General features: G+C 51.4%; 1 protein-coding gene across 2 annotated transcripts in view; it reads right to left on the bottom strand.

The window, feature by feature from the left end:
* LOC137352774 (B-cell receptor CD22-like) overlaps nt 1–11782 on the bottom strand; it is a 76843-nt gene that overhangs the window by 38531 nt on the left and 26530 nt on the right. For both annotated transcript variants that reach the window (XM_068018580.1, XM_068018579.1), the window contains exons 3-5: nt 6357–6716; nt 2380–2676; nt 361–621 (exon numbers count right to left, since the gene is read on the bottom strand). In XM_068018580.1, the coding sequence (XP_067874681.1) occupies nt 361–621; nt 2380–2676; nt 6357–6716 (918 nt within the window). The remainder of the gene's footprint in view (nt 1–360; nt 622–2379; nt 2677–6356; nt 6717–11782) is intronic.

Below are 11782 nucleotides of genomic sequence, written 5' to 3'. Positions count from 1 at the left end.
TGTAGGGACTGGAGGAGGTTACAGAGATAGGGAGAGTTGTTAGGGCTGGAGGAGGTTACAGAGATAGGGAGGGTTGTAGGGGCTGGAGGAGGTTACAGAGACAGGGAGGGTTGTTAGGGCTGGAGGAGGTTACAGAGATAGGGAGGGTGATCGAGGAGGCCATGGAGGGGTTTGAAAACGAAGATGAGACATTTACAATGGAGTTGTTGCCGGACCGGGAGCCAGCGTAGGACAGCGAGTAACGGGGCAGGGAGTGATGGGTGAACGGGACTCGGCACCGGTCAGGACACGGATGGGGAGGTAGAGTTTCGGGGCGATGAATTTTATGCCGGGTGAGAGACGGAAGGTTTCGATACGTACGTAAGATAACCAGTTTGAGCTCTTCCGAGGAGGTCTTTCCTACTGAATTTGTGGCTTCGCAGTGATACCGGTTACTGGAATAAAGATGACGAATCGTCAGTGTCTGTTGAGAAGTTCCAATTCTATTTGATGGGGATGAATACCATCTGTAACTGGTTACTGAGGGATTACTGCTTGACACCACGCATGTTAAAGTCATCGTGTCCCGTTCACGGAATGGTGTCATTTGTGACGAGGTGATGTAGACATCATTCGGGGCATCTGTACAACAGGAGGAGAGAATCTGTGAGACACATCAACCCTGGACAGAGGTCACCAAACACAGGAAGAATAAGGACCTCGCAAAACCTTGCAGGAGGGTAAATAGTGATGAGGAACAGGTGGAGGCCCATTCGGCCCCTCTCGAGCCTGTTACACAGGAACAGGTGGAGGCCCATTCGGCCCCTCTCGAGCCTGTTACACAGGAACAGGAGGAGGCACATTCAGCCCCCTCTCCAGCCTGTTACACAGGAACAGGAGGAGGCCCATTCAGCCCCCCTCGAGCCTGTTACACAGGAACAGGAGGAGGCCCATTCAGCCCCCTCTCCAGCCTGTTACACAGGAACAGGAGGAGGCCCATTCAGCCCCCCTCGAGCCTGTTACACAGGAACAAGAGGAGGCCCATTCAGCCTCTCTCGAGCCTGTTACACAGGAACAAGAGGAGGCCCATTCAGCCCATCGAGCCTGTTCCTCCATTCAATTAGATCATGACTGATCTGTATCTTAACTCCATCTCCCCCCCCTTGGTTCTGTAACCCTTCATCCCCTCACCCAGTAAAAATCCATCAATCTCAGGTTTGAAGTTTTCAATTGACCCCCGGCCTCGACAGCTTTTTTGGGGGAGAGAGTTCCAGATTCCCACTCCCCTTTGTGTGAAGAAGTGCTTCCTGACATCACCCCCTGAACGGCCTGGCTCTGATTTTAAGGTTCTGCCCCCTTGTTCTGGATTCCCCCCTCCCCCACCAGAGGAAATAGTTTCTCTCTATCGACCCGATCGAATCCTTTAATCATCTTAAACCCCCCCTCGATTTGATCACCCCCTTAATCTTCTACACTCGAGGGAATACAAGCCCAGTCTGTGAAACCCGTCCTCGTAATTTAACCCTTTCAGCCCCGGGGTCATTCTGGTGGATCTGCACTGCACCCTGCCCCCGAGGACAGTATATCCTTCCTGAGGGACAGGGGACCAGAACTGAACACAGTGACTGCAACAATAACAATAAAAAACTATCTGCTTTAGATTGAGGGATAAATATTGTCCCCAGGAACCGGGGAGAACTCCCCCCCCCCCCCACCCCCCGCTCATCTTCCAAATAGCGGCCGTGGGATCTTTTACACCCAACTGAGAGGGCAGACGGGGGCCTCGGTTTAATGTCTCATCCGAAAGATGGCACTGCCGACAGTGCGGCACTCCCTCAGTACTGACCCTCCGACAGTGCAGCCCTCCCTCAGTACCGACCCTCCGACAGTGCGGCACTCCCTCAGTACCGACCCTCCGACAGTGCGGCACTCCCTCAGTACTGACCCTCCGACAGTGCGGCATTCCCTCAGTACCGACCCTCCGACAGTGCGGCACTCCCTCAGTACCGACCCTCCGACAGTGCGGCACTCCCTCAGTACCGACCCTCTGACAGTGCGGCACTCCTTCAGTACTGACCCTCCGACAGTGCGGCACTCCCTCAGTACTGACCCTCCGACAGTGCGGCACTCCCTCAGTACTGACCCTCCGACAGTGCGGCACTCCCTCAGTACTGACCCTCCGACAGTGCGGCACTCCCTCAGTCCAGTCACTGGGAGTGTCGGGCTGGATTATGCAACCCAAGTCTGTCGAGTTGAGGTGCGCCCCCAAGACCTTCCGACTGTGTGATCCGAGTGAGAGAGTGCTAAAGCAATGGAGGCACCCCGCGAAGTGTTACACTACGGCACTGAGTTGTAACCCTCCCGAGACAGTCGGCTTGAGGTTGAGTTCCGCTTACTTACACTTCACGTTTAAGGTGATGCTTTGGCTGTACGATTCATTCTCTACAGTTGTTAATCCACATCTCAACACCCTCTTATGGTCCTTGTAAGATGCAATGAAGTTTAATGTAAGACTGATCACCCAGCCATTGTGGGAGGTATCAGTGCTTTCTGTTGTTTTCGACTTGTTTAAACCTTCAGAACCGTACCATCTGAGCATGCCAGTGCATAAATACCTCACCGAGCAGGTAACGTTCACTTTGGTTCCCTCTACGATCTCTGTTGGCGCTGTTATAGTTATCAAACTGGACGCATTTTCTGAGAAACAGTTAAGCAAGGCACATGATGTTATTTAATGCAGAGTAGTAAAGATTTTACGGTGGGACAGTTGACGAGCAGTGGAGGACTTTCAAAGCAATTTTTCAAAGGGCTCAGCAAAAGTATATTCCAGTGAAAAGGAAGGACTGGAAGAAAAGGGGTAATCTGCCATGGGTGTCTAAGGAAATAAGGGAGGCTATCAAATTGAAAGAGAAGGCATACAAAGTGGCCAAAAACAGCATGAAACTGGAAGATTGGGAAAACTTTAAAGGTCAGCAGAAAGCTACAAAAAGAGCTATAAAGAAAAGTAAGATGGAACATGAGAAAAAGCTAGCACAGAATATAAAGACAGATAGCAAAAGTTTCTATAAATATATAAAACGAAAAAGAGTGGCTAAAGTAAACATTGGTCCTTTCGAGGATGAGAAGGGGAATTTAGTTATGGGATATGATGAAATGGCCGAGGCATTGAACAGGTATTTTGTATCGGTCTTCACAGCGGAGGACATTAATAACATGCCAGTAATTGACAAAGAGACGAACGTAGGTGAGGACCTGGGAACAATCATTATTACGGAAGAGATAGTGTTGGGCAAGCTAATGGAGCTAAGGATTGATAAGTCTCCTGGCCCTGATGGAATGCATCCCAGGGGACTAAAAGAGATGGTGGGAGAAATAGCAGGTGCACTAGCAGTAATTTTCCAAAATTCGCTGGACTCTGGGGTAGTCCCAGCAGATTGGAAAACAGCAGATGTGACACCACTGTTTAAAAAGGGAGGTAGACAAAAGATGGGGAATTATAGACCGATTAGCTTAACCTCTGCAGTGGGGAAGATGCTTGAGTCTATTATCAAGGAAGAAATAGCAGGGCATCTCGATAGAAATTGTCCCGTTGGGCAGACGCAGCATGGGTTCATGAAGGGCAGGTCATGCTTGACAAATCTTTTGGAATTCTATGATGACATTACGAGAAAGTTGGACAATGGGGACCCAGTGGATGTGGTGTACCTAGATTTCCAAAAGGCCTTCGACAAGGTGCCGCACAAGAGGCTGCTGCATAAGATAAGGATGCATGGCGTCAGGGGTAAAGTATTAGCATGGATAGAGGATTGGTTGACTAACAGGAAGCAGAGAGTGGGGATAAATGAGTGCTATTCTGGTTGGCAGTCAGTCACTAGTGGTGTGCCTCAGGGATCGGTGTTGGGACCGCAATTATTTACAATTTATATAGATGATTTGGAGTTGGGGACCATGTGTAGGGTGTCAAAGTTTGCAGATGACACTAAGATGAGTGGCAGAGCAAAGTGTGCAGATGACTGTGAAACTTTGCAGAGGAACATAGATACATTGAGTGAGTGGACAAAGGTCTGGCAGATGGAATACAATGTTAATAAATGTGAAGTCATTCATTTCGGTAGGAGTAACAGTAAAAAGGATTATTACTTGAATGGTAAAAAGTTGCAGCATGCTGCTATACAGAGGGACCTGGGTGTCCTTGTGCATGAATCGCAGAAGGTTGGTCTGCAGGTACAGCAAGTAATTAGGAAGGCAAATGGAATTTTGTCCTTCATTGCTAAAGGGATTGAGTTTAAAAGCAGAGAGGTTATGTTGCAGCTGTATAAGGTACTGGTGAGGCCGCACCTGGAGTACTGTGTGCAGTTTTGGTCTCCTTACTTGAGAAAGGATATACTGGCACTGGAGAGGGTGCAGAGGAGGTTCACTAGGTTGATTCCGGAGTTGAGGGGGTTGGCTTATGAGGAGAGACTGAGTAGATTGGGATTATATTCATTGGAATTCAGAAGAATGAGGGGGGATCTTATAGAAACATATAAAATTATGAAGGGAATAGATAAGATACAAGTAGAGAGGATGTTTCCACTGGCAGGTGAAGCTAGGACAAGAGGGCATAGCCTCAAGATTAGAGGGAGCAGATTTAGGACTGAATTAAGAAGGAACTTCTTCACCCAGAGGGTTGTTAATCTATGGAATTCCTTGCCCAGTGAAGTAGTTGATGCTACTTCAGTAAACGTTTTTAAAGCTAAGGTAGATATCTTTTTGAACAATAAATGAATTAAGGGATACGGTGGGAGCGCGGGTAAGTGGATCTGAGTCCACGAAAAGATCAGCCATGATCTTATTGAATGGCGGAGCAGGCTCGAGGGGCCGGACGGCCTACTCCTGCTCCTAGTTCTTATGATCTTATGGTCTTACGATAAGAGAATGAGTCACCCAGGTACATTCTGGGCTTTGTGAGTAGAGGCACAGTACAAATTTACATCGAGTTGAATCGAATTCAAAGCACAGAAACAGGCCATTCGGCCCATCTGCTCCCGTGCTGGTGTTTCTGCCCCACTCAAGCCTCCTCCCACCCCCTCTCTCCATCTCACCCTATCACCATATCCTTCTATTCCTTTCTCCCTCATGTGTTTATCCAGCTTCCCCTTAAATACATCGATACTGTTCACCTCAACCACTCCCTGTGGGAGCGAGTTCCACATTCTCACCACTCTCTGGGGAAAGAGGTTTCTCCGGAATTCCCCATTGGATTTATTAGTGACTGTCTTATATTGATGGACCCGAGTTCTGGTCTCTCCCCCCACAAGTGGAAACATCTTCTCTACGTCTACCCGATCGAAACCCCCTTCATCATTTTAAAGACCTCAATCAGGTCACCCCTCAGCCTTCTCTGTCCGAGAGAAAAGACCCCCAGACTGGTCAGTCTTTCCTGATAGTTATAACCTCTCAGTTCTGGGATCGTCCTTGTAAATCTTATTTGCACTTTTCAATGGCCTCTATATCCTTTTAGTAATATGGAGACCGGAACTGTATACAGTGCTCCGAGTGTGGTCTAACCGAGGTACATGGAGACCGGAACTGTATACAGTGCTCCAAGTGTGGTCAAACTGTGGAAAGCAAAGAAAGTTACACTAAACTCTTTATAAATCACCAGTCAGTCCCCAGCTGGAGAATTGTGTCCGATTCCAGTCGCCACACACTTCAGGACGGATGTCGAGTCCTTGGGGAGGGTGCGGAGGGAGATTTACTGGAATGTTCCCAGGGATGAGGGACTTCAGTTAATGTGGAGAGACTGGGAGAAGCTGGGATTGTTCTCCTTAGAGCAGAGAAGGTTAAGGGGGAGATTTAATCGAGGCGTTCAAAATCATGAGGGGGTTTTGATGGAGTAAATGAGGAGAAACTGTTCCCAGTGGCAGGAGGGTCGGTAACCAGAGGGACACAGATTGAGGATAATGGGTAAAAGAACCGGAGAGGGGGGGAGAGGAGGAGAATGTTTTTGACGCAGTGAGTTGTTGTGATCTGGAACGCGCTGCCTGAAAGGGCGGTGGAAGCAGATTCAATAGTAACTTTCAAAAGGGGAGAATTGGAGAAATACTGGAAGGGGAAAAATTTGCAGGATGATGGGGGAAGGAGAGAGGGGGAGAGAGTGGGGACTAATTGGATAGCTCTTTCAAAGAACCGGCACAGTCACGATGGGCTGAATGGACTCCTCCTGTGCTGTGAAATTCTATAAAAACACAGCAGTAGAAAATGCCTCATGTCAGCTTTGAAGTTATCACATTATTGAAACAGGACTTTCAGAGCAGGAGGAGATCGTTTAGCCCATCCAGACTGTTCTGTTTCCCATTAGTGTGCGGTTTGATCGGAAATGCATTGAGACTTACCAGAAATAGATACCAAGACACCGTCAGGGCCTGAATATTTATTATCCTTGTCGAATTCCATTCGAAAGTAATAGGTTCCCTCATCACTCTTCTTCAACTTCTTTATCATCAAGGTGCAGTCTTCATATTTCCCCTTGCCAGCAAATACCGTGCGACCTTGGAAACGAGGGTCCTGGGTCCCTTTTCCAGAAATCACTTGGGTCCCATGAGTTTTGTTTCCAAACAACCACTTGAGATCTTTGTTTGCCCACTTCATAAATTTGATTGGATATCTGTATCTGCAAGGGATCACCAGACAGGAATCTTCGGCTCCAGTTACAACACTGGGAGTTGTCACAAGCCATTGCGTGCAAGCGACGTCTAGGACAACAAAAACTACATTGATATCGTGCCTTCACCACAATAAAACAGAATTCGCAGAAGCACATGGCATAAAAATCTCAACCCGAGCCACGTCAGGAGATATTAGGGACCGGCGACCAAAGGCTCGGTCAGGGAGGTCGGTTTTTCAAGGAGCGTCTTGAAGGAGGAGAGAGAGAGAGAGAGGCGGAGAGGTTTAGGGAGGGAATTCCAGAGCTCAGGGACCCCAGGGCAGCTGCAGGCACGGCCGCCACTGGTGGAGCGATGGGAATCGGGGGAATGGGCGAGAGGCCGGAATTGGAGTAGTGCAGAGATCTCGGAGGGTTGGAGGGTTGTAGGGGCTGGAGAGTGTTACAGAGATAGGGAGAGTTGTAGGGGCTGGAGGAGGTTACAGAGATAGGGAGGGTTGTAGGGGCTGGAGGAGGTTACAGAGATAGGGAGGGTTGTAGGGGCTGGAGGAGGTTAAAGAGATAGGGAGGGTTGCATGGGCTGGAGGAGGTTACAGAGATAGGGAAGGTTGTCGGGGCTGGAGGAGGTTATAGAGAGAGGGAGGGTTGCAGGGGCTGGAGGAGGTTACAGAGATATGGAGGGTTGTAGGGACTGGAGGAGGTTATAGAGAGAGGGAGGGTTGAAGGGGCTGGAGACGGTTACAGAGATAGGGAGGGTTGTAGGGGCTGGAGGAGGTTACGGAGATAGGGAGGGTTGTAGGGGCTGGAGGAGGTTACAGAGATATGGAGTGTTGTAGAGGCTGGAGGAGGTTACAGAGATAGGGAGAGTTGTAGGAGCTGGAGGAGGTTACAGAGATAGGGAGGGTTGTAGGGGCTGGAGGAGGTTACAGAGATAGGGAGGGTTGTCGGGGCTGGAGGAGGTTACAGTGATAGGGAGGGTTGTAGGGGCTGGAGGAGGTTATTGAGATAGGGAGGGTTGTAGGTGAGAGAGGAGGTTACAGAGATAGGGAGGGTTGTCGGGGCTGGAGGAGGTTACAGAGATAGGGAGGGTTGTCGGGTCTGGAGGAGGTTACAGGGATAGGGAGGGTTGTAGGGGCTGGAGGAGGTTACAGAGATAGGAAAGGTTGTCGGGGCTGGAGGAGTTTACAGAGATAGAGAGGGTTGTCGGGGCTGGAGGAGGTTACAGAGATATGGAGTGTTGTAGGGGCTGGAGGAGGTTACAGAGATAGGGAGGGTTGTAGGGACTGGAGGAGGTTATAGAGAGAGGGAGGGTTGAAGGGGCTGGAGACGGTAACAGAGATAGGGAGCGTTGTAGGGGCTGGAGGAGGTTACAGAGATAGGGAGGGTTGTAGGGACTGGAGGAGGTTACAGAGATAGGGAGGGTTGTCGGGGCTGGAGGGAGGTTACAGAGATAGGGAGTGTTGCTGGGGCTGGAGGAGGTTACAGAGATAGGGAGGGTTGTAGGGGCTGGAGGAGGTTACAGAGATATGGAGTGTTGTCGGGGCTGGAGGAGGTTACAGAGACAGGGAGGGTTGTAGGGACTGGAGGAGGTTATAGAGAGAGGGAGGGTTGAAGGGGCTGGAGACGGTAACAGAGATAGGGAGCGTTGTAGGGGCTGGAGGAGGTTACAGAGATAGGGAGGGTTGTAGGGGCTGGAGGAGGTTACAGTGATAGGGAGGGTTGGAGGGGCTGGAGGAGGTTATCGAGATAGGGAGGGCTGTAGGTGAGGGAGGAGGTTACAGAGATAGGGAGGGTTGTCGGGGCTGGAGGAGGTTACAGAGATAGGGAGGGTTGTAGGGTCTGGAGGAGGTTGCAGAGATAGGGAGGTTTTTAGGGGCTGGAGGAGGTTACAGAGATAGGGAGGGTTGTAGGGGCTGGAGGAGGTTACAGAGATAGGGAGGGTTGTCGGGTCTGGAGGAGGTTACAGGGATAGGGAGGGTTGTAGGGGCTGGAGGAGGTTACAGAGATACGAAAGGTTGTCGGGGCTGGAGGAGTTTACAGAGATAGGGAGGGACGTAGGGACTGGAGGAGGTTACAGAGATAGGGAGATTTGTTGGGGCTGGTGGTGGTTACAGAGTTAGGAAGGTTTGTAGGGGTTGGAGGATGTTACAGAGATAGGGAGGGTTGTCGGGGTTGGAGGAGGTTACAGAGATAGGGAGAGTTGTAGGGGCTGGAGGAGGTTACAGAGATAGGAAAGGCTGTCGGGGCTGGAGGAGGTTACAGAGATAGGGAGTGTTGTCGGGGCTGGAGGAGGTTACAGAGATCAGGAGGGTTGTAGGGGCTGGAGGAGGTTACAGAGATAGGGAGGGTTGTAGGGGCTGGAAGAGGTTACAGAGATAGGCAGGGTTGTCGGGGCTGGAGGAGGTTACAGAGATAGGGAGGGTTGTAGGGGCTGGAGGAGGTTACAGAGATAGGGAGGGTTGTAGGGTCTGGAGGAGGTTGCAGAGATAGGGAGGTTTTTAGGGGCTGGAGGAGGTTACAGAGATAGGGAGGGTTGTAGGGGCTGGAGGAGGTTACAGAGATAGGGAGGGTTGTCGGGTCTGGAGGAGGTTACAGGGATAGGGAGGGTTGTAGGGGCTGGAGGAGGTTACAGAGATACGAAAGGTTGTCGGGGCTGGAGGAGTTTACAGAGATAGGGAGGGACGTAGGGACTGGAGGAGGTTACAGAGATAGGGAGATTTGTTGGGGCTGGTGGTGGTTACAGAGTTAGGAAGGTTTGTAGGGGTTGGAGGATGTTACAGAGATAGGGAGGGTTGTCGGGGTTGGAGGAGGTTACAGAGATAGGGAGAGTTGTAGGGGCTGGAGGAGGTTACAGAGATAGGAAAGGCTGTCGGGGCTGGAGGAGGTTACAGAGATAGGGAGTGTTGTCGGGGCTGGAGGAGGTTACAGAGATCAGGAGGGTTGTAGGGGCTGGAGGAGGTTACAGAGATAGGGAGGGTTGTAGGGGCTGGAAGAGGTTACAGAGATAGGCAGGGTTGTCGGGGCTGGAGGAGGTTACAGAGATAGGGAGGGTTGTAGGGGCTGGAGGAGGTTACAGAGATAGGGAGGGTTGTAGGGTCTGGAGGAGGTTGCAGAGATAGGGAGGTTTTTAGGGGCTGGAGGAGGTTACAGAGATAGGGAGGGTTGTAGGGGCTGGAGGAGGTTACAGAGATAGGGAGGGTTGTCGGGTCTGGAGGAGGTTACAGGGATAGGGAGGGTTGTAGGGGCTGGAGGAGGTTACAGAGATACGAAAGGTTGTCGGGGCTGGAGGAGTTTACAGAGATAGGGAGGGACGTAGGGACTGGAGGAGGTTACAGAGATAGGGAGATTTGTTGGGGCTGGTGGTGGTTACAGAGTTAGGAAGGTTTGTAGGGGTTGGAGGATGTTACAGAGATAGGGAGGGTTGTCGGGGTTGGAGGAGGTTACAGAGATAGGGAGAGTTGTAGGGGCTGGAGGAGGTTACAGAGATAGGAAAGGCTGTCGGGGCTGGAGGAGGTTACAGAGATAGGGAGTGTTGTCGGGGCTGGAGGAGGTTACAGAGATCAGGAGGGTTGTAGGGGCTGGAGGAGGTTACAGAGATAGGGAGGGTTGTAGGGGCTGGAAGAGGTTACAGAGATAGGCAGGGTTGTCGGGGCTGGAGGAGGTTACAGAGATAGGGAGGGTTGTAGGGGCTGGAGGAGGTTACAGAGATAGGGAGGGTTGTAGGGTCTGGAGGAGGTTGCAGAGATAGGGAGGTTTTTAGGGGCTGGAGGAGGTTACAGAGATAGGGAGGGTTGTAGGGGCTGGAGGAGGTTACAGAGATAGGGAGGGTTGTCGGGTCTGGAGGAGGTTACAGGGATAGGGAGGGTTGTAGGGGCTGGAGGAGGTTACAGAGATACGAAAGGTTGTCGGGGCTGGAGGAGTTTACAGAGATAGGGAGGGACGTAGGGACTGGAGGAGGTTACAGAGATAGGGAGATTTGTTGGGGCTGGTGGTGGTTACAGAGTTAGGAAGGTTTGTAGGGGTTGGAGGATGTTACAGAGATAGGGAGGGTTGTCGGGGTTGGAGGAGGTTACAGAGATAGGGAGAGTTGTAGGGGCTGGAGGAGGTTACAGAGATAGGAAAGGCTGTCGGGGCTGGAGGAGGTTACAGAGATAGGGAGTGTTGTCGGGGCTGGAGGAGGTTACAGAGATCAGGAGGGTTGTAGGGGCTGGAGGAGGTTACAGAGATAGGGAGGGTTGTAGGGGCTGGAAGAGGTTACAGAGATAGGCAGGGTTGTCGGGGCTGGAGGAGGTTACAGAGATAGGGAGGGTTGTAGGGGCTGGAGGAGGTTACAGAGATAGGGAGTGTTGTAGGAACTGGAGGAGGTTACAGAGATAGGGCGGGTTGCAGGGGCTGGAGGAGGTTACAGAGATAGGGAGGGTTGTCGGGGCTGGAGGAGGTTACAGAGATAGGGAGGGTTGTAGGGGCTGCAGGAGGTTACAGGGATAGGGAGGGATGTCGGGGCTGGAGGAGGTTACAGAGATAGGGTGGGTGGTAGGGGCTGAAAAAGGTTACAGAGATAGGGAGGGATGTCGGGGCTGGAGGAGGTTACAGAGATAGGGAGGGTTGTAGGTGATGGAGGAGGTAACAGAGATAGGGAGGGTTGTCGGGGCTGGAGGAGGTTACAGAGATAGGGAGGGTTGTCGGGGCTGGAGGAGGTTACAGAGATAGGGAGGGTTGTCGGGGCTGGAGGAGGTTACAGAGATAGGGAGGGTTGTCGGGGCTGGGGGAGGTTACAGAGATAGGGAGGGTTGTAGGGGCTGGAGGAGGTTACAGAGATAGGGAGGGTTGTAGGGGCTGGAGGAGGTTACAGAGATAGGGAGGGTTGTAGGGGCTGGAGGAGGTTACAGAGATAGGGAGGGTTGTCGGGGCTGAAGGAGGTTACAGAGATAGGGAGGGTTGTTGGGACTGGAGGAGGTTACAGAGATAGGGAGGGTTGTTGGGGCTGCAGGAGGTTACAGAGATAGGGAGGGTTGTTGGGACTGGAGGAGGTTACAGAGATAGGGAGGGTTGTAGGGGCTGCAGGAGGTTACAGAGATATGGAGGTTGAGCGTGACGAGGCCATGGAGGGATTTGAAAACAAGGCTGAGAGTATCAAAATGCAGGAATAGCCGGACA

The sequence above is a fragment of the Heterodontus francisci genome, chromosome 39 (genome assembly GCF_036365525.1).
Source record: "Heterodontus francisci isolate sHetFra1 chromosome 39, sHetFra1.hap1, whole genome shotgun sequence".
NCBI classification, from domain to species: Eukaryota; Metazoa; Chordata; class Chondrichthyes; order Heterodontiformes; family Heterodontidae; genus Heterodontus; species Heterodontus francisci.
Note: the sequence above shows the minus strand (reverse complement) of the source record. Positions and strands in the feature narration are given on the sequence as shown.